The sequence below is a fragment of the Perca fluviatilis genome, chromosome 2 (assembly GCF_010015445.1).
Source record: "Perca fluviatilis chromosome 2, GENO_Pfluv_1.0, whole genome shotgun sequence".
Taxonomy (NCBI): Eukaryota; Metazoa; Chordata; class Actinopteri; order Perciformes; family Percidae; genus Perca; species Perca fluviatilis.
The window spans coordinates 45808623-45831833 of record NC_053113.1 but is presented as its reverse complement, the minus strand read 5'-3'; the positions used below and the strand labels follow the sequence as shown (position 1 = coordinate 45831833).

The following is a 23211-nucleotide window of genomic DNA, read 5'->3' as shown; positions in this document are numbered from 1 at the left end:
AGCTCCTCTCTGGCTTATGGTGTGAACATTTAATCACCTAAAAGATGATTATTTGAGTGTTAACAAAAAAAAAACTAGTTTTCAATTTGAATGAAAAATATATATTGTCATTCCGTTAGTCTTTTTATATATTGAAGTGTCCCAGTGGCTGTGTTAAGTTGCATTTAATAGTTTTGGATTGCTGGTGTTTATTTTGTTTATTTCTTTGCTTTTCTTTACTTGGACAAAATGAATTCCATGTCTCCATTTTTCATACTCTTACATCCTTCAGTGTATGACCAAGGCCCTTGCTTCCATTGTTTTAGTAGGTATATTTAGAGCAGGGTTTTACCTCGGAGTTTTAGCGCATAGGTGCAAGAGAGTGCGACCAATTTGGTCGCAAATGCGACCAAATTTGTAAGGGTGCGACTAAGATTTTTCCTAGGTCGCACCGGTGCACCTAACGTCCTCGTTAGCGATGTCATTTATATCGATATGGTTTAATGTTGCGTTACATGACCCATTCCTTCTATAAAGCCGTGCCTGTGTTTGGATTTGGATCTCTCCTCCGCGCAGCCCCGCCCCCATTCACTCACACACCGGCCGGCTCACCTGCAACATGGAGAGACACAGCGCCGCTGGTCCAAACTCCCGACATTTGTCTACAGTTTTAATTGTTATTAACACAGCTGTATATTGTTAAGTATGAGAGGGAAACCTGTATTGGTACCAGTGTTTCCGCTGGTAACTCTGTTACTGCGGCCGCCAGCGAAAACACATTATTAAACTAACTTCAGTTGGTTGAGTAATAGCGTGACGGAGCATGCTGGATCATAGTTCATAAAAATGCAGCGCAGTGACGATACAGACATTTCATAGCCTAGACAAGACTGGTGTAACGCCGCTAATGAGTCAGCCGTCACTCTCTGAGTAGCCTAGCATACGCTTCAGTCCATCGCACTCCCCCTGTCTTTCGGTCGTTCTTTTTCTTTTCTTTTTTTTTTCTTTTTTAAGATTTCGGCCTTTATTTTGATAGGAAAGCTGAAGACATGAAAGGGGAGAGAGAGTGGGGGGGGATGACATGTACAGACATGAAAATCACTCACCTTTCGGCGAAATTCGCCGTTTCGAAATCAAAATAGGTGACCTACGTGAATCGTGTAGATTTGATGAGAAAATGTTTAAGGGGGGAGAGGGGGGTGTAAGTACTCGGGCCTGGTGCCGTATGACTATTTTAGAAAAATAAATAAATTAAAAAGTCCACATGGGATTTGTTTTAATGCGCTGGATTTAACCATACTGTCTATGGATTTGACCAATCATCGAACTTCCACCAACCTTCTGCAGCGCATGTTCAAGGAAGACGGCGGCAGCGGTAAGACAGGGCTTGCTAGTCATTAGATGCTAGTCACAAAGCTTCGGACCGTGCACTCTGTCATACGAGTACGTTACCGGCAACCACCGCTACCGTTAAGACTGCGACTGTTCCTTCACTGACCGACCGTGATACAAACAATACGAGTGTGCACGTTCATAGCAGATCATGATTTGTAAAACTATCTGAAGCCCAAACTGCCTCGACAAAGCTGTCTGTTTGGAATCAGCATGGCAGGTATTTAAACATAACGGCCTTGTCCCAGAGTCTAGACGTCTAGCTATATGAAAAGATAAACAATGCCACGTTTTTAATAAATGTAAATAAAGCAGCTAATATCAGCATGGACAAAATCATGAATGTACTAATTTGCTTTTTTGATGATGACCTGGCCAAAGTAGTAAATTTTTATTTTCACAATGATTCATTGTAGGATTATGATATTATTGCTATATCTAAATCCACATTGACTCTTTATTTAATATATGGTTGGAAGAAGTACAAATGTATCCAAAACTTTTTAGTCTTTAAAAATTATGACTTTTATTATTGTGTAATGTCAGAAGGACTTTAACTGTTTTGCCAGTCAAATTAACTTGAATGAGTGCATATTGAAATATTACACAAAAAATGCATCTCAAAATGCATCAGATTGATGCTTTAAAATATGGAATATTTAAAATTTTCTTCTGGGGGGGCATGCCCCTGGACCCCCCTAGAAGGGTAATATCCTTCTCACCTTTTTCACCCCTGACCCGTTTTCATGCCTGTCATATAGGAAAGGGCTGCAGGTCGGAGTCAAACCTCTATATTTACCAACTGAGCTATCCGGGCGTCCTCTCTCTCTTTTAATCAGTCTGTTATTGTTGTTGAAAGCTTATGAAGGAGCTTTCTCAGGCTATTTATTTTAGATAACTTTCATTTACATGTGTTGCAGCTGTATATTTTCAAACTGGTAAAGAAAACCCTGTCTTTGCATTTTATTTTAATCACAATCTGTTTTAATAAAAGAGCTTGTGAAAAGTGGCTTTGACTTAAAACTGAAAATTTAGCCCACTTTGTAAAAAAATACAGAGCTATATATCGTGTATCGCCATTCAGCGTTACGGCGATGCAAGGAAAAATTTGGGTGCACCTAAATTTTGTGCTGGTGCACCTAAATAAAAAAGGTTAGGCGCACCAGAGCAACCAAGGCAAAAAGTTAGTGTGGAGCCCTGGCAAATGACGCTAACCCTCTTCGAGCGGTAAATCCTCATGGCTAATTATTATACACGTCTACACATCTGCATTCTTTCTAAACTCCACTCAGTATTTAGATGTCAGGAATGTTATTTTATTGACATTTTGGATTGTTTCCAGAGAGATTTTTATTTTATAATTTGCTCTAAAAAGATAATTTAGCCTAGTTATTTTTAAAATATTCAATTCCAGTCCCATTCTGTCCCAATTTAAAGACAACCAGGCTGACATATGCTAAAATGCACACTTCAACATTCATCTAAAGTAGGGCTGAACAATTTGAGGAATAAATCTAATAGCGATTTTTCTACGAGATATTGCGATTAAGATTCGATTTGCTATTTATTTATTTAGCTAAAGTTCAATATTCACTGTGTAACAGATAAAACATGTCATGGAGCATTATAACCTAAGACGCCATCAAAACTGCTCTATATTCCTATGAAGGATGAGAACATAGATATGAATTGCAGCAAGAAATGTTTTTCTTTTAATAAGCATGGAAGATTGAACAGTCAAACACAGAACATTGATCATAAAAGCTAAAGAAATAATAATAATAATAATAATAATAATAATAATAATAATAAACTATTCCAATAAAAGAAAATCAGTACTTTGCTGTAAACCTGAATGTCTGATCATCCTCATTTCAACAGCAGCATCTACATATTACACCTTCTCCATCATGTTTAATAAAGTAATACAAAATAAATAAACTCCACTGAAAACATTTCTGGAAACAATCCGTGATATGTAAGATTATTCCAGCATTTATCTTATGAAAAAAACAGTAATAATGAAAAGCGGAATAAAAAATGTTAAACCAAATGGTACACCAAACCTTCAACTAAATATTTCACATTGGATTTATCGCTGTCTTCACGATTAGCTAATCGCATTCTTTCAAATTTCCATTTGAAAACAATCGTTCAGCCCTAATCTAAAGTCATGGTCATAGATCACAGATTTTCCTCATTTTGTGCAGGCTTAGGACCTGGTTTTATTTTCCACTACAAAGACAGTTTTTAATACAGTGTTTGTGTCAGCTCTGGGAATACTACCTTTCTATTGCTTCTGATATTCAGGCTTTTTTTGAGACAAGTCCAGATAGGTTAGACGGGATTGGTGATAAGCAAAAGTCTTGCCTTGGCTGCTATGGTGCAACACTGCAAAGCTTAAACGTATGTTCAACTGTCATTAGACACTGGACATGGAGGTTTATAAGTCTGGGAATTGTACCATTTATACCAGAGCTCATCACATCCTGATTCCTCACATCAGTGGTCATAACATCTGCTCTCTGTTTTTAGATCGCTTGAAGTATGAATCAAAGAAATCAAAGTCCAATCATTCATCTAGTATGGAGAATTCCACAGGTAGATATCACTCATCAAGCTTCCTCTGCCAAGCTATTTGCAACTGTGTCTTTTGCATACTGAATTCTACTGAAGGTCTGTGTGTGTTTTTGTGTGTGTTTGTGTCTATGCATTCACGGTGATATTTGTTGATTGTGTCAAGGATTTTTTCTCCCGACATCCTACTATAAATACTTGCTTCTGCAGTTGATGTGTTTTATGTGCCAGCACATGAGTGTACAGTGGGGTAGTGTTGCTGTGTCTGTGTGCAGGAGAACCGTACTCTGCAGCTTCAATGGAGGCAGTGTCCGATGACGCCCTGTTCAGAGACAAACTCAAACACATGGGCAAATGTAAGTCTTCCCCCCCGATTTTACAGTCCGACTGATATTTCACAAATGATTGCATTGTCCTTTTTTTAACAGGGTTCCCGCGGGGTCTTAAGTCTTTAAGTCTTAAATTCAATATTCTAAAAATAAGGCCTTTTTAAAAGTCTTACTTTTCAAAAAGTATTACATTTCGTTTACAAAGGTCTTAACTTATCTCTTGTCCCTTCGTAGGATGAAATAAATACCGTAACGTCATAAATAAATGCTTTGTGCGGGACTTTACAATTTACTCCGTTTGTGACTTGGATGTACAGTAATTCGACAGTACAGTAGGGCTTTGACTCCGAACTTCATTATTCGAATATAATTAGAATATTAAAAAAAATTGATATTCGAACGAATATTAGGCAGCCCTTAATATTCAAACCTTTTTTGTCTTGATGATGTTTGCTTGTAAACTTTGTTTTCAATTCAGATTCCGAGGCTTTTTCACACATTTCAAAATGTAACTACACGACTCGGCCGTGGCTTGCTAGGGTTGCGTTTCCCCCCGACTCATTTCCTGGTTCTCCTTCTCCATAAACAACATGAAATTAAGTAGAGGGTTAACTTTTCCTGCTCCAGATTTCCCACTTTGGTCAGAAAGCACAGGGGAGACACCTTGTTTCTCTCGCTATGACTCGAGAGTCACTACTCCCTCTGAAGCTACCGGTAATCACCGTCACTCTCTCACTCTATTACGCACACGCACACACACGCGCCGGCTCGACGCGCACACCAGCGCACAAGTATTAAACATCAGACCACTTACGTAGGCTACGGTGAAAGCGCCGAACTTCCTGTCGAAAGCATACGGTTTGTGTTTAATCCAGGGTCTGACTTTTAATAATATTAACAATTTTAATAATTGTTTTTCTTCTGAAAACATTCTGCCTATTGGCATTGACTGATACACTGCCCTCTGGTGGACAGAACATATACAACTTAAGTTTGATAAAAAATACAGGTCTTACTGAAGGCATTTAATGGTCAAAATATTATTAATAAATATTCGAATATATTTGAATATTAATAAACAAACTAACTTTGAATATGGTTTTTGGCCAAAAGTCAAAGCCCTACAGTACAGGTACTGTTTATGTCAGTGTTTTTCTTTACGCTGTTGACCGTGGCGTGTGCACGGACGCGGGGTGCGCAACACATGGATGTAGAACAATAAAACACCACAACTGTGGTGTTTTATCATAAAAATCCATCCACGGTGAGCAAGAATGAATTGGTTAGATGGGCAAGTGTCTGAAGGTCTGGCCAGAGATGCGGACCAGCTGGCGGACGAGGTTGAGAGCAATGGGGCTGAGATTAGCACAACAAGCGGAACAGCGTGCGAGTCAGTCTAGCGCTAATGAAACGGCGGCGCTGGAAGACCCGCCTGCCATGTTTGAAACGCAGACGACGTGCCAACGCACATTTGACAGCATCCCCAAGATGTGCCGATCACCGGGGTGCGAACAAAAACCGACCGGAGCCAAACTCTTTATCCCCGCTGCTTTCAAGCAGCCTTCAGACGCAAAAGCAGAAGGGGATGAAACGATCACTGAAGCAATTGGCATTTACATTGGTATACTATATTATATATTATCATATCTTGCCAAGGTGGAACTAATTGTGACATCTCATAATGCACACGTTTTTGCGCAATTTTTTTATTTTGTGTTTCATAGCATAAGAGCTCTTCATGCAACTAACACTTTATCTTATGTTAAGAGTATAAACACGCCTTACAAAGCTATTGTGAATTAAATATGATTGAGTATTATAATAAAATGTTTTATATACTTAGTAAATCATTGTTTTCTCAAGCCTAAAATCCACACTGATTTTCCATTTAATGGCCGTGAAGCATTAAATTTCATCATGGGTGGTATTAAAAAGGTCTTTTTAAGAAGTCTTAAATTGAACTTTAAGAAACCTGTGGTTTAAGGTCTTTTTCTGTTTGTAGTTAATGACCTAGGATGTTTTCTCTCCTCCAGCAACAAGAAAGAAGCTGTTTGAAATTGCCAGAACGTTCTCAGAAAAGACGAAGCGGAGAAAGTCAAAAAGGAGGATGCTCCTGAAGCACCATTCGTATCCTTTGGTCACATTATCTGGCTTAGCAATTATTATTTGTAAGATAGTAAAGTAGCCAGATCTTATTTATTTACCATTTTACACTCAAACGGCTATTTAGGGGTACTATAACCGTGAAGCCAGACGTGTCGGTTTCCTTTTGTTTTGCTGATGGGCCATTAACGCGTCACCACTCTCGCTCTTTATAGCGCGGTGTTAATCTCCTATAGCAGCAAGAACACACAAAACCTAGCCCCCACAAACCACATACAGCAAGGGAGTTTATCAAACAGCTTGAACCCACACAAAACGTGTGCTGTTTTGCTATCTATTTTTAGAAAAAATATTTTCACTTTGCCACTCGCTGCAGTAATTGTTTGGTGATTTCCACGGTGTGTTGTTCAGTTCCGTACACACAGTCTCCGAGGTTTCTGTGAGCAAGTCCTGCAAAACCCATCTATTTGGCTCTACGTGATGCTGTTTTGACTTGTAAGCAGTGTATAACCTGCAGCACAAAGCTACATTCAGACCAAAAATAGCAGTCCGGCGATTTACCGCAGTGGGAGTGTCACGTAACGGCCCATTTGTGTGACATCTTGTCTTGTCACCCCCCCCCCCCCCCCATGTAGCACAAGTAGACTTAAAATTTTACTTTTACTGTTTTCCGTCCGATCGTTTATAGATCTCGATCTTTCTGACCGCACTTGAAGGCAGCTTTATTTCACAGGAGAGAGAGAGAGAAAGAAAAGTGAGGAGCGAGACTTAGCGGGTGCTTTGTTGTTGCAGGAAACTTTCAGCTATTACACAAACTCCCAGGCAGTTCAGTGCTTTTGTTTCGTTTTTTTACCCTTTTGAAACTTTCTTGTGGCAGAGATGGAGGCAGTGATGTTTCCTGTTTCCTTTTACGGGATTTTCACACCGCCTCAAAACACTCTGACGAGTCTGATCTCCGGTTACATGATTGGCCACCGCAGCATGACATCGGGGTTGTTTCTCCAAAAGTTGAGTGTTGATTCGGTCTCAACTTTTCGCCGCAGGCCCGGTGCGTTGTTTTGAGTGTTTTGAGCTGTTTTTCTATCTATTTATAGAAAAAATATTTTCTGCCTGCCGCATAAAACCTAAAAGGCATCAAACAAATGCTGAAACATTGTGATCAATTTCAGCCTTTTTATTTACGCAAATAAACTTAATGGTAAATATAATGAATGATTACATTATCACATTTTGTCAAAAGTAATAACAATAAGTCTCCTCTTTATTTATATTTGGCTCTCCCTCTCTTTCAGTTCAACAATTAACACACAACCTGCCATCTGATCACACACATCCACACCACCCAATAAAAATAATACCATTTAGAAACCTTGGTGTTGTCTTCAAGTAGTCCCATAAATAACATTTCTGATATTATAGTGTGTAGTGCACACACGGGGCTCCCATGTCGGGACAAACTTTGTGCGTACATACCTTAGTGTGATTTAAAAGGGATTATAAATGCATGTTAATGAGTTTCTATGTCCCATTCACTGTCTCAATGTGCTGTACGGCCATCATGTGAATGCGTCAATTCGGCGGAGTACCAACGTTAATCACATGTTTTTTTTGTTTTGTTTTTTAATATAATTATGACAATATAGGTATGCGCAGAATAGGTGTTTAGGAAAAGTTAGGGCAGGAGGGAAACATAGCACTCAATAACAGAATCATTTCAACTTTTGAATGGTTCTAGTGTTGAAGAGTGGGAATACTTTAACTCAGCAAATAAAGTATTTTGCTTCAAAAATTCCAAGTGACATAGCAGTAAGTCAACTCAACACGTTCTTGTCCTTCATGAGAGAAACAAGCAGACATAAGACGCATATTGTTTTGTCTGTGTGCTGTTTGTTTCTTTACTGCTGTTGGAACGAGGGAAATCCATATGGAGGAAAAGGGAAACAATTGCCTCTGGGAATGCATTTACACCCTCAACGTCTTACATTATCTACATAAAACGCTTCCACACTCCATGGATCAGCCTCCGTAACAGATTTGTTAGTCCATACACTGTGAGAGGGATCGGGCTTGCAGAGGCCAGGGTTTTGGTGTTCTTAACTAAGCTCCTCACCAGATTGGGCACCGCCAACTCTACAGCCAATCTCCTCGACGATGTAGAGGGAAACCCCTGTGGTAAGAACTGCATTTCACCCACACAATGTAAAACCTTTAGCTTGCTTTGTCACAATGTTACAGTGCAGTGGGTCCAAATATTCCCTCAAACACGTCAATCACGTCACGGGCCCATACATAAAAACATTGCCCCATAGTGTTACTAATTTTTACTACTGGCTGTGGGCAGGTGTGGTGTGTTGCACTTGTGACCATGCCTGCTGTGTTCTCATCAAAATGAATGTGGAAGCACTTTTATTTATTTTCTGCAGTCCTGTTTTCTGTCAGAATGTAGCCTTACCTCGGTTTTCCACCGGGCGCGTCTGCGCTGCGTTCTGGAGGCGCGCAATCACAGCCGTACAAATCAATGTTTGATATTCCACCAGCCGCATCACGGCGCGTCCCAGAAGCGTACATGAAGCGGCTTTCCGCTCGGGCAACAATATTTTTCACGTGAGCCGTGGGGCGTTCAGACAGCCGGGCAGGAAGTAAAACAGCGAGACTATCCAGTTAATTTACCAAAACAATACCCCCCAATATCATGTGTCTCCTCTACAACACCACAGACAACAAGAGATTCATCTTGGAGGTGGAAAAACATAATAGACCCCACAGATCCTTTCCATCAAGACGCCAGAAAAAACGCTCCCGGTGTGGTATGGCGGGTGGCGGAGGACGGAAAAAAAACGGAACTCAGCACAGACGCACCATGTGCATCTTTTGAGATTTGAACTGGTACCTGGGGAAAAAAAATAATTTCAAATAATGAAATCCAACTTTATGGTCTAAAGTTCTCTCCACCTCCTTTTGCGCTTTGAATATTTTCAACAAATTTAAATAAACATGGCATAGTTGTTAGAGACCCAGTTATAACTGTGTTCATATGTTTTTGTGTGTGTCCAGAGGATGGTCAGCCCAGAAGAGCAAACACCCAAGAAGAGAGAGAACAACGTAATGAGCCAATAATATGGTAAGGTACTCCGCAGTCATTCCAGGGTGGGCCTTAAGGGAGTCCTGTTGTGAAGACTATGTTGTAACTAGGGCTGCACCATATGAGGGAAATATCTCCATAATTGCGATTATTCTGACTGATATTGCGGTTGCGTTATGATTCATGATACTGGAGGGAATAATCATTCTAATTTTCATTGAAGAAAAAAAAATATATAATTTATAGTGTGATTTATGAGAGGATCTGTCCCAAACAAAGATGTTTTCTTTAGTCTGTAGGATAGGATTTGTATTTGTATTGTAGTTTGACACATTTTGACACACATTTTGCCTTTAACAAATATTAGCAATCTGTGATGCAGCAGAGCAGCAATCTTTAGCAGCTTGCAGTGTTTCTCTCACAGAAATAGACAGCAGTCAAGCTTGCTGTCCCTCACTCGTATCTCTGTGGTCAAACCAGCTGCCGCTAAAATTGGAGACCGATGCCGGCAGAGCGAAGGAGGAGTCAGGACCTTCTTCCTGTATTTACTTTCTTGCTCCCTCCCCCAGACATATCCGACCAAAAAGAGGGCTGGACGTTCTTGCCTGATTTGTAATGACTCATTTTGGTACGCTTGGATTTTTCCAGGTGTGAAACCAAACCAAACTGACCGAGGGCAAATCGCTCCAAGTTTACTACCTCACCAACTTTTTCCAAGACTGTATGGCTGCAGCCTGGAGCGTCCCATGTCATGCCGTCCTGTCTCATGCCTTCCCGCCTGGGGCCATCCCCGACCTTCTACTTTTCAAAATAAAAGCTTGCGTCTCATGCCATCCGGCCGGAATAAAATACATATTAAAAATACGTTTTTGCGTCGACTATCATGCTAATGAATAAAATACTTTATATGAGATAATTTATATATTTGGTCTTTTTTTTTTAACTAAACAGTAAGATGCAGACTATCATGCTAATGAAGAATAATAATAATAATAATAATAATGATGATGATGATGATGATGATGATGATAATAATAATATATAGAATATAAAAATAAAAAGCAGTCTTGGAAAGAGTGTAACATGTTTATTTTATCATAAGTTCAGAAACATTGATGACCTCCAGAATCCCCTCCTTGGTCAGGTCAACAGGTTCCTGAATGAACACATTTAACACTTATTTTGAGAATTCATTATGTAGACAGTTTGTAGTATTTTGACAGTAGGTATGTATACAAGGCATCAAGTTTACTTCATTTACACTAACCGACTGTTGAGGAGGGATTGTCCTGGGCCTCTTTGCCTCCTCCTTATCCTTATCTGCTATTATCTGTACACAGACAACAATTATTTAATTGTCACAGGGTGCAAATACATATTTAAAAATATTTAAAAGTCAGTAAAAAGTATGCATATGAAGTGGGAGGTTTGGATCCAAAATACATCAAATCATATAATAAGTAATCCTTAGCATGCAGGTCACAACATCATCAACAACTATCAAAATGTGATTCTTACGAATTGATCTTCATATTTCCTTTTCTGTGCGAACCTTTAAAACAGACCGATTTTCTTAAATTACATGTTAAAGATTAAGAAGAATAGTAATTACATCTATATGTATAATTTTGGCTTTGTTATACATTTTTATGTTACAGTTGTACATGTGATAATGAAATCAGACACACCTGACAACTGAATGACCAGACAGGAGCAACAGGCACCACCATGTCCTGATTGTGTCCATGTCAACCTAGAAATACAACATTTTAAACAATGAAGTCATGTTCTACAAAAATAGTACTGTAATATGTCTGTAGATTTTATGGGCACTTACAGTTGTGAAGTCAAAATCTGCCCCCAGCACAATGTAAAGAGCATACTGTAATAAAAAAGAAAATGTATTGGTCTGTACTAGTCTTGGAAAAACATACTAAGCTATATTCCCCTGGTATTTAAATAAAATAACAGATCCACAGCTAATATGTTGTCAGGTAAATTATATTTAACACCATTAAGTGACATTTGAGGACAACACACAATACCATTAACATGAAGATCCCACAGGCATTGCCATCTTCCTGTCTTGGGAGACCCTGAACATCAGAAATACAGTAAGACAGTGTACAACATCAGCACAGCTCATTCATGAAAAATAAACAATAAAATGCGTAGAAACCCATTTACTTTGATGTCCTTGCTGTAGATCACAGTCCATTCTCCTGGTTTAATCCTCTGCGCAAGATTGCTGCAATTAAAGTATTAATCAGCATTTTATTTTCCAAAATTCCTAAAACGGAGCCAACTTAATATGTTATTGAACAACTTAATGTGATCAGGAACAGACCAAAAGCACCTAGAATAACTTTAACAACTTTAACCCTTGTGTTGACTTCTTCTTCGACTTCAATTCTTATGGATTGAACGTCTGAACTTAATGAGTTGAAACCTGCAAATCTGAATGTAACGTTGATCGCCAAAGCCAACTGAGGCTTCCAGATGTTTATGGAATAAGGAGTCTGGGAAAAGAATGTGTCTCTCTGTCAGCTTCAAAACCTGTACGCATATATTTTTAGGAATATCAACATAAACGAATGTAATATAATTTCTCAAATTAAAGATAAAAAGGTTTCTACAAAGAAGAAAGTAGATTATAATAGTAAATCAGTGCAAAAGTAATGGTAATAATAAAACTGCAGACGCACACAGAGCATGTAGTGTCCTGGTTTCCAAATAGGTATGAGGACAAAATCCTTGTTTGCCAAATCATTCTGAAAGACATATCACGAAGAAATAGAAAAGCAGAACAGATCTGAACCTTTATTTTTTTAAACAATATAACTATTTAAAAAAAATTATATATAAATAATAATAATAATAATAATAATAATAAAAAATTATTACGGGGAAAGACGAGGTATCCGGACAATGTGGTGGTAGCCATGTTGGTACCACGTAGCAATCCACTGCATACACATCCTTTTGCTGATGGCACATATATCATTGAAATTCAACTAAGTTCAGCCACTGCCTTCCCAAGTGTGTCCAGTGTGATACTGACATTTCTCACATTTCTTTTCATCTTCTCAATGGTTTCTCTCTTTTTTTTCATTGTGGTGATGAACAATGTTTCGCACCAGAAAAATGTGAGCTGAAGGCGACATATTGTTAATGAAATAATTGTTCTTCCGCATATTTGCGAAGAACTGTTAAGCCACTTGGCTGTTGAGCTGACCTGCAAGCTCCGGTACAAGTTCAATTCTCCTGAGCACGTCCTTCTCATCCTTGCTTTTACCTTCATGTAGCTTGTCACACAAGACATAATGTTGAGAGGATTTGGTAACCGGATGATTATCATCTTCAAAGTTTTCAGTGTTTGGCTCCAAAAGCCACGGAAGGTGGATCTTCAGTGTTCGGTCCTTGGCAGCCTGTATGTTCTCAGGGGTTGGAGGAGCAAGACGGCCTTCATTTGGCTGAAATTGTGGATTTTCTGGCACTCTCACATTGGTGTGGTTTACAAGACCTCGTGCAAAGTCATAGACTGATATATTGGGCATATGTTTCCACGACAGAAGCTTATCTGCAAAGTCTCTAGGGCCTTCTGCTCTGATGTTAAACTTCAAGCTGTACAAAACACTGCAGGGACACATGATGGCAGCCAAACCACCTGGATGAATAGTAAAGGATTAAACCATTAAGAATAAGAAGTATATAAATGTAAAGTTAATATGTATTTACAGGAATACATAAAACCGACAAAGCCAGAAAAATGTAAAGCTGTCACCTGATGCTCCCCAGATCTTCTGAAACACTTTGTCGTAGGCCTGTCTATTTTGCATTTCGGTTCTGAGTCGCAGAATTAGATCTATCTTAGAACCACACGAGTCGACACCACATTCCTTACAGAGTGTACGTACTGCATCCACCTGTGTAGGTCAAGCGAAAGAATAAATACAGTAAACGTGGGTTGACAATGTGTTATATTATCCCCACTAACATTCAGTTTGTAGGCCTATAACAGACAAAGATTCCATCAGAGTCCTTTGTGAAAAGAACCAAATAAAGGGTGATACAAACTATGTGGAGCATACCTTCAAATTCATTAATTCATTTGAGAGTCTGTCTTCAGTAATATTGATGTCATCTGCCTCTGCTGAGTTTCTTGGACCTAGTTTCTTGGCTTTTAAAAACTGTGTTTAGCACAGTGTTGGACCTTCGTGTGCCTTGCCCAATCCAAGGTGCCCAAAAATGATAGCTAGGATGGACAGTAAAAGGATTCTTCCGGTTACCTGTTAATCAGAATGAAATGTTGGAAAAAGACACATTACTTATATCTGATTTTAATATATATATATATATATATATTTTTTTTTTTAAATAGAAACCTAAAAATTACAATTACTTGATGTAAGCCCTCTGGCAATCATCTCTAGTGACACAGAATCCCAGAAATCTTCAACGTTCACTTCCCCTGTGAAATCCTCAGGGAACGGCTCAATATCACTGACTTAAAAGGATAGTCACAGTCACAAAAGACAATGTAAAAAATGTCAATGTCAGTCAAATTAAATTGTTTAAATTAACTAATATAATTTTGAATCAATAATTTCCGTTTTATTTATTACACCAGGGCTTGTATATTGAAGTGGGGCAAAGGGGACAATGATGGTCGGTACAGCACACCGTGCATCATGTCACCTGCGGTGTGTTATTTGTTTTAAAGACACTGATGTGTACCTTAAGGACAATCACAGAAAGAAACCATCAGAGTCTGCAACCATAAATTGCTCTAGGTAACGTTCGCTAACAAATGTCAACCAACGCTGATGCAGGTTTCATCAAATGTACGTTAACATCAGGGGCACAACAATAACATCCAGAAATCAGCAAACTATGTATGGCTAAAATTGCTACTTTAACAGTTTAAACGTTTTTCAATTGATTGCAACAAACGTGGTCACGAACTTACCCATGACTCTGGTGACTCCATCTGGAAATCTGGAAAATAATTCGCGATTTTGTATTTTTGAACCTCTGAACTTACCGTTGGAAAGCCACGGCATGAGACGGGACGGCATGAGATGGGACGCTCCAGGCTGCAGCCATACCCGCCTCACTTTTTCGGACCAAAGCAAACTAACTACAGGTGTGAAAACGCCCTAAATCGAAGGGAAGAGAGGTGTTTGTTACATCGAACTGAGTCAGGAAAAAAGATTTCCCTGGGATCTGTCAGGAGGCAACAGTCTGGTTGAATAGTTGTAATAATACAACTTTCTCATTTTGTCTAAACTTATACTGCCATGAAGATGAGTAGTTTCTCCTAATTCAGTTCTAGTTCAATGTGCGTTTTTTCGATTGACGTCCTACTATCTGAAAAACATTTGTTGATGCTCCAGCTCTTCTAGTTGTGCTTCTCAAGTATGAAGACTTGCGCCGGTGTGAAAGTGTTCAAACCGGTTTGATATCCAGCCAAACACTGGACCGGTATACAGAATTTTACCACTAGGTGTCTCACTTGTCTCAGCCGTCCCTGAGTGAGACTGATGAGAGATTGGAGCGACTCCAGACCAAACCACTATCTAGGGAGGCCGCGGCACATGTCTGCATGTATTGAGAAAAGTGACAAAAACATTGGGAAAAGAAACCAAAACCTCGAAAAATTGTCAACAAAAAATCTCAACGACGAAAGGCGCGAAAAACTAAAAAGCACCAAAAACATTTAAATAAAAAACCCTCAAAGGTGACAAAAACATGAAAAAAGCAGCAAAAATGTCAAAAAAGCACACCAAAAACTAAGGAAAAAGCCCAGAATGGATTATTGGGGGGGGGGGGATATAATAGTCCATCCTTAGTGCTGTGACACTGTCAGGCTGCTGATGTCAGCTACTTTTGAATATGCCAGGAATATTAGCCTCGTAAACCGGACTGAACTGGTGGAACCAGAAAATCAACCCTCTACAAGTATGAAAATTCTTGAGTTTGGTCTTGGTTTAAGAAAAAGATATAGTGATCTATATAGTGTCTTTTTTTTTTTCTTTTTTTTTAAGAGGAAAAAATTGAATTAAATAGTTTTGGGGGTCAGAGACTGAGATGAATGCAACCTTCCTTCCAGCAATAATTGTCTTTATCATGGAAATGCTTCAAAAACTTTCTAAGATGGTTAAAAACGGAGAGCCTTTCAATACTACCAAAGACCCTCTATTATTTGGGTGAAATGAGGCTGCAACATAAAGAGTCCTATTAGAGCAACGTGACCCATTACATTTCCAATGTGATTCTTGGATAAATCCAACATCCACTTGTGATGTCTGTGTGAAAAGGCTAAACCGACCGCCTGTTTTTGCGTTTTAAGCCACTAGCACTGTGTGTGATTGTCATGGAGGAAGAACGAGTCTTTGTTGAGAAGAAGTGTCATCAGATAACGTGAAAACAACAAAAAGATAAGAAACCTAATCTCTGTAAAGTGGAAATAAAGAAACCGTGAGGTTATAACCCACTTTTTATTCCCTATCAAGTAGCACGAGGAAAAACACCAAATATCCGTAACGTTATACTTAGTGTTACTATTTTAAGACCCATGACCCTAAATAAGCACAGTCATGCCGTCCGTGGGAGGGGGGGGTAGCAGGTCATATAGCAGGGATATACGTCATCTGAAAGCCTGGAACCTGAAGATTAATTTGAGACGTATCTTCTTCTACCTCCTCTGTTTTCTTCCTCTCAACAAAGCTTAAAATAGAGATGGCCTATCGGCCAGCACTTTTACTTTGAAAAGCCTCTAAGTAAGGCACAGACCCTAATTATTCAGACTCTCTTCTGCGTTTCAGATCGCCCTACTCTGCACCATATCAGGGTTACCGTGGCGACGGCAGCATGACCTATGGGTGGCGGCCTTGCAGCTCTTCCTGTCTCCACCTGCTCCCACCCCCCACCCTAATCCAAACCAGCCAATGTAAAGGCTCAGCAGTGAGTTGTTTTCCCCCTCCTTCCCAGGGAGAGGAACCGGACTGTACGCAGCACTGGCCCGACTGTCTATAAAAGCATTATCTCTGTATTATAATACTTTTAATATATCATTTAAAATGTAAAGGAAATGCATTAGTCCTTCCCAGTATTTAACTGCTTCCTTTTAATCCCCTGAGAGGAACACTAGCGTAGTGATGATCTTGCCATATGAACCTTTTTATTACTTCTCCAGACTGTATGTTTCTGATTGGTGTACCTCAGGCTTGGCATTTCGGATCCAAAGTGTGCACATGCTCCTTTATATACACTAAACCATGAAGAGCTTTTTTACCATGTTTTCTTAATCCGATTGTAATATTCAGCTGTTTTTGAACGTCAGGGCTTATGTAAAGTTCTTATGTGCCAGAATATTGTGGCCATCAAAGCTGTGGCTGCCCAAATGTCAACAGTTGGCCATTGTAACCGATTGATCACATTTGGAAGAGAGTGTTCTTCGAAAGCATGTTTGGAGCAGTTCACTTGAAAGGCTGCAGCGTTTGGAGCAGTGTACTAGTTTGCTTTGTTCGGCAAGGTGAAAACGCAGTCATTCAATCAGTTGTAGCAGCACTAACATAACAGCACTACAGGCGAGACATTAAACCAGGATGACAAAGTAAATCATTAGCTGAACTTGCTTACGGAGTTTCAACAGAACGGTAATAAAGAACTCCAAAGTCCGGCAGAGGTCTAAAGGCAAAAAAATGAAAAGGGGGAGCTTGAGGGACAAGTTAAAACTGGGGTGGTTGTAGGATTCAGTTTTGGAGAGAATTTGTCAGATGTAGCCCACCCAGTGTCGTCATAGGAAAGGTGTGTTTGGAGGTGATGTCAGACACTGGTTGACAGTTCAATAACAACAGTTGGTCTGAAGCCTACTGAGGCCTTTAGAGTAGGAAAGTCAGTTTTCTATCCTACATAACACATGATCACAAATCAATCCATTTCTTCAATTGCTTTCCTACACAGCGATACCAAAGCTTTGATGAAAATGAAACCGAGCATGTCGCCGAATCTGTTCGATTACCTTCCTCCAATTTTAATATCGTGGTTACACTTTGTAACGCCAGCAAACCAGTGGTGGCCTGTAAGGTAGGAAAATGCATTTAAATCTCTTTTTAAAAAGCAACGCCTTTGGTTGCGTGCTCGAACATACACCGTTTTCCGTGTTCTCAGGGTGGGAAGCCAGTGAAGGGCTCTCAGCTCTGTGGCTGCACCAGTGACTCCTGCTGGTCGGTTAGGGTAGTTGCACCATGGGGAGGAACCACGGAGCTTGAATCCCAACCGGACACGTCTCATGAACGGGAAATAGACCAAACATCCACCATCCACGGAATAGAGCCCAGGGAGTCAGTCAAGTCCGGACTGAGGGGTGGATCTGAGAAGGGAGGGGGGAAGGGAAGGGAGGTAGGTAGGAAGGACGCACATTACACAAAGCACACAGGCTGACATACGGGGCACATGCACTTACGTAGTATTACCGCACACGCGCACACATATTAGTATTACGCACGCATTACGTGTATTGCCCATACGCATATTATGCATACGTATATATATTAGCGTGATTATGTATTACTACGTATATAATACTATTATTACCACCACACAACGCATATTACCCCACATTACACCATACCACGCATACGCATTAGTATATAGTATTACGATATAGCATTGTATGATTACGTATTAGTAATATGTATTATTGTATGATGCATTATTTAATTACTATGTTATCTATATATAGTATTATTATGTAACATTACGGTATATTAGTAACGTATTACGTGCATATTACGTATGCATAGCATTACTGTACGTACGCGTATATGTATGTATATGTGTATATATGTATGTATATGTGTATATATGTATATGTGTATATATGTATATATATGTGTGTATATATGTATGTATATGTGTATATATATATATGTATATGTGTGTATATATATATATATGTATGTATATGTGTATATATATATATGTATATATATATATGTATATATGTATGTATATATATGTGTGTATATATATTAGTACTATACCGAAACCCAAAAGGTGACTGAGCCGGGTACAGAGCACTGCGAGGCGTCGGTCCTTTCAGGGGCCGTGGCAGATGTGTAACGTCATGCAGCGATGACAGTTAAGTTTGGGCACCAAAACGGCTCGTTCTATTTAGGAAGAAGATCGTGGTTTGGATTAAAGCTTCAGTGCGTAACTTTTTTATATTAACAAACATCAGTTACATTCAAGCCATTGCCAAATGAGTTGCTACAAAGCTAATTAAATCAGCTCCACACAACTCTCTCTGGATTTCTCAGTATGGCTTTGTTCAGAGAATTGTGTCGTCCGGTGACATTCGCGCGCAGAAAATTGTCAATGTGGTGCACACAGCAATAAACACGTGGAATACATGGGAATTACAGTGCTTTCACTTCTCCTAGTTATATGTAAGAATGGTTCATGAGAACACGCGTTTTATACCCCCATGGTGAAGCCAATTGCTGGCAGGTTACAGAAACCGGTGGAGACCCCATGTGTCCCAGAGGTAGCACGTTTGTCTGCAACCATCCTCCGGACAACATTCCAGATAATGGCGAGGTTCAAACGGGAATTGGGCACTCCAATCCCAGATGTCAACATCTACCTCCTCCTACCTCCATTTTTTTTTTTTTCTTTATGGTCATGTCCTATTGATAAGGATTATTTTTTTCAGTCCTGCCACATCCAGAGATGGCTCAGAACTGCATTTTTGGGGCACAACTGTAAATTTTCTTTTTGAAGAATGGCATTGTTCTCATCTTGCCTGTTGAACCAAACTAGGAGTCTGACTCCAGTGCTCTAGACATGCTTCTGTAAGCTCCATTCACTGCTTCACTCAAACTTTGCTAATATTCTGCCAGGTTTCCGGAACTCTTGCATTAAACCTTTTAAAGAGATGTTCGCAAGATGTTCTGGAAATGAGAACTATCACCCAGAATCCTTTGCCATGTCTGGGATTGTCCTTGTGGTCTTTAAGTGAATCATGTCTTTTGTTGATCCACTTCTTGAGAGAAGGGGAACATATTTCTAAACTCCAATGTTAATACTGTAATAGCATCATGGTGGGACATGAGATAATCCCTTGTTGTGATTTCCACTAAATTATGGATATGCCAGTTTGGGAGGATAAAAGCATCTGAAACATGATTGGCTCACCCTCTAGAGACTGATAGAATGCGGATGAAAGTAAAGACTGGAAACGGAGATGACCCTTTTCTACTGCTCCATTTGTATGTGTAGATTTGAAGTATGGATTAAACAAGTAGTAAACGTCTGATGTAGCCTGTATGAACAGAAGGTGTTAGGAGAGGACAGATTAGAGCAGTGAAATCAACTTTCTTTCTCCCTTTGTGGATTATTATTTTTTATCCCTACAGAAAATCTCCACAAATTAACTTTTTTTTTTTTTTTTTCTCAATTTTGTGTGTGGGTTTGTGTTATCTATCCCCTTTTTGATTAAACTACTTAAATGTGCTATTTGCTTATTTAGTGATGAGCAAGGTTTGGGTGTCTGACATGATTTTAAATAAGGGCCATTCCAGTGTTGATGCATGTTTTAGACCATTTACTATAAGTCATGTATTCATGACGATACTTTTAAAGCTCTATCAATATTTTTATATAAACAATCTTCAAATGACCCTTGCTAAGTACCAAGCACATTTCCTCCAGTACTGTACTTAAGTCCAAATGTTGAGGTTCTTTACTTGAGTCTTTTCTTTTCATGCCACTTTCTACTTCTACTCCGCTACATTTCAGAGAGAAATATTGAAATTTCTACACTACATTCACCTGACAGCTTTAGTAACTTTACACATTATGATTTTTGTAACACAAAATGCATGTGGTTTATAAAATCTGATGTTTTATTATGAATGAAACTAGCCGACAATATAAGGACCTACAAGTCCAGCTGAAATGATTAGACCATTAAACACACAACCGTTTGGATCCTTTCCACTTTCTACAATGGGAGGATTTATCTGCATTGAGTACTACATTTTCCTAATGGCAATTACTTTATTAACCTTATCAATGCAGGAATTTTACTTGTAACGGAGTATTTTTACAGTGTGGGATAAGTACTTTTACTTAACCAAAGGATCTGAATACTTCTTCCACCGCTGCTGATCACCAACTCTGCAGCGCACCTCCGCTCATTGACCTTTTTTTTGTCGTTTTCAGCTCATTGTGCACATTGTTGAGCAGCTGTTTTCAGTAAAAAGCTCTGATAAAGCCACTGTTCACTTCCACCCAGCACCAAACCACACCGACCCAGTTGGAGACTAGCTGGGGAACGTAGTGGAGCCTTTAGCAGCTAAACAGACAGATATGTTTGTGACAAACGCAGCTAAAAGGAGAGCAAGAATATTGGATTTCAGGTAGACCCAAACACGACCGCTATTGTTTCTCTCATTGTCAGTTGTTTGCTTAAGTGTTTCTCATAACTTTATGAGATTTATGTCACTTTTGTGGTCACAGTTCTGCTTCCAACAGGTGCCCAAAAAAGAAATGAATGCAGCTTTTAATAAAAGGGCTGAAACCTGCAAAGCCACTGATTAGTAGTAGTCATGTAGCTGGGCTGAAAGGACATCAGGGTCACGTGTTCTATGTGTAGGGAGGAGCAGTGTTTCCTTAAGTGACCAATCCCTAAACTGATCCAATCAGAAGGACTTGACTGTGTGCTTTGTCTCATTTCTCATTACACCAGTCTGTTTGAACATTACATTTCAAAGGAGAACTCTGAAATGAATTCATATTAAACGGATTGAACATCAGTGGCTTTTTGGGGATTGGATTTGCATAACGGACCTTAACCCTCCTGTTGTTGTCCTCGGGTCAAATTTGACCCGTTTTCAAAGTTTCTACATCAGAAACTCAACTTCATTTGGGTTTCTTTAAAACAAATGACCCAAAAATAACATGGATGGTTCTATACAACGCTCTTCACAAAGAAAATCAAGGATCAGATCTCTACTTTTTATAGAATTTTGGGTGTTTTTATTAAATTTTATAGCATTTGAGAAGACATTGAAATGGTTTCTAAACTGTCCTGATTAAACTTGGACAGTCTGTAATTATCCACTCAACCGTAACTATTTGTCAAAATAATTCATAATTTCAGCTTTTTATTTTTATTTTTTTTTAACTCAAAATGAGGTAAAATTTCCTATAAATTTGCGATGAATTAAAAAAAAAAATAATAAAGTGTAATAAGTTAACCTGGGAGGACAACAAACTGCATGGCTGATGGGCAGACAACACAAGGGTTAAAAGACTCACATCGAAGACCGCAGACTGCACTAGTGAGGGCAGCCATTTTTAAATTGATTAGTTTAAATGGAAGGTTCTTAGTCCATGCAAGGGTGTAACTTTAGGTTCAACATGGAGGGGGGGGTCCTGCTTGTATTGAAAAAAAACGACAAAAACATCGGAAAAATTGTCCTCAAAAAAGAAGAAAAAAAACAATCAGAGTCCCACTGATTTCATGTTCTTTGGTACTCCGATTGTTGTATTAAAATGTCTCTTAATGAGCTGGCTTCCAGATTACTTTGGACGACGTTTGTTGTCTTCTTTTTGCTGTGATGTGTAAGTGGATTGATGTTTGATTCTTTTTTTTAGCAAACGTCTTGATGTCTTCTCCTCAGGGAAGTGCTGGACTGTTTGAATAGTGTAAGATGTTGTGAGGTGGGGGAGGGGGGGGGTTGTCTCTTTACATGCATACACACATTCTGATTTGCTCAAGTGAATCGTTTAAGCCGGTCGGCAGACATGACTGAATTTCTGTTGAGTAGGCCTACTGAGCAGCTGAGTCATCAACCTAAGGTCACCAATGCACAGGAACTTTCCGGTGTGTATGATCTGGTAAGAATGTATACCATATCCACAGAGCGAGAAACCACATCCTGGGCCAGACACTGGCCAGCCCACATTGTATGGAGATCACCTCCCATATGTTGCTTTAAGTCACATGTGTCAAAGTCAAGGCCCCGGGGGGGCCAAATCTGGCCCTTCGCAAATTTTGATCTGGCCTGAATATCAATTTTAGTTTCACAATGAATTTTTGGCCCGCCTAGTTGTTCGCCAAACCAAAAAGACAGGAACGCGTTTTTCACACTGTAATTACGCCACACTCCAAGCACATTTTAGGCAGATTTGATGGCTAAAGAAACTTCTTTGCTAACTTTTTTTAGGGCTTTATGTTGACCAAACTGTAAGTGAGAAGACCATATGAGACATGCAGTAATACAGTCAAAGATATTAGACTTTTTTGGTTAAATAAAAGCATGTGAATAAACTACATGTCTGGCCCTTGATGCGAGTCTCATTTCCAGTGTGGCCCTTAGTGAAATAGAGTTTGACACCCCTGCTGTAAGTCATTGAAACGCCAAATGGGAAGAAAACATTTTTGCCAGTGTTGGATTTGAAATTCTTTTCAATGAACTCCACTTCTTGCTCAACAACTTTTGTGTCTGAAGAAGATGAAGACGAGACGTGGTCGTTTCTCCTCGCAGTTGTGTTAACAAGTTATTAGTGATTGTTGTGTTTTTAAAATTTTGATTTCCAGTTAAGTTTTCTTGTATGCAAGGGCATTTCTTAGTCCTTGATATCATTTTGTTGTACGTTGTCTGATTTGTGAGTTATATTTGTAAATATTAAAATGAGCATTAAAGTTTTTTTTTTTATAAAGTCAAACTTCTT

At 39.2% G+C, this 23211-nt stretch overlaps 1 protein-coding gene and 3 long non-coding RNA genes across 6 annotated transcripts in view; 1 reads left to right on the top strand and 3 right to left on the bottom strand.

Annotated features, from left to right (window-relative positions):
- cuedc1b (CUE domain containing 1b) overlaps window positions 1-16752 on the top strand; it is a 46011-nt gene extending 29259 nt beyond the window's left edge. The window contains exons 6-11 of one of the 3 annotated variants that reach the window (XM_039785509.1): window positions 3907-3972; window positions 4224-4304; window positions 6311-6404; window positions 8494-8552; window positions 9435-9501; window positions 16290-16752. In XM_039785509.1, the coding sequence (XP_039641443.1) occupies window positions 3907-3972; window positions 4224-4304; window positions 6311-6404; window positions 8494-8552; window positions 9435-9501; window position 16290 (368 nt within the window). In that variant the 3' untranslated portion in view covers window positions 16291-16752. Of the gene's footprint in view, window positions 1-3906; window positions 3973-4223; window positions 4305-6310; window positions 6405-8493; window positions 8553-9434; window positions 9502-10110; window positions 10348-16289 lie in introns of those variants that run through there. The other 2 variants (XM_039785495.1, XM_039785500.1) reach the window with 2 other exon arrangements.
- Window positions 10583-11231, bottom strand: LOC120548993. The gene is made up of 4 exons (XR_005637296.1): window positions 11151-11231; window positions 10981-11014; window positions 10730-10792; window positions 10583-10618 (listed from the first exon to the last, which is right to left on the bottom strand). It is a non-coding gene; the product is annotated as an uncharacterized LOC120548993 (long non-coding RNA).
- Window positions 11299-11753, bottom strand: LOC120548995. The gene is made up of 3 exons (XR_005637297.1): window positions 11650-11753; window positions 11508-11558; window positions 11299-11344 (listed from the first exon to the last, which is right to left on the bottom strand). It is a non-coding gene; the product is annotated as an uncharacterized LOC120548995 (long non-coding RNA).
- LOC120548999 lies at window positions 12006-12477 on the bottom strand. The gene is made up of 3 exons (XR_005637298.1): window positions 12367-12477; window positions 12168-12233; window positions 12006-12018 (listed from the first exon to the last, which is right to left on the bottom strand). It is a non-coding gene; the product is annotated as an uncharacterized LOC120548999 (long non-coding RNA).
- Window positions 16753-23211: the final 6459 nt, after the last annotated feature.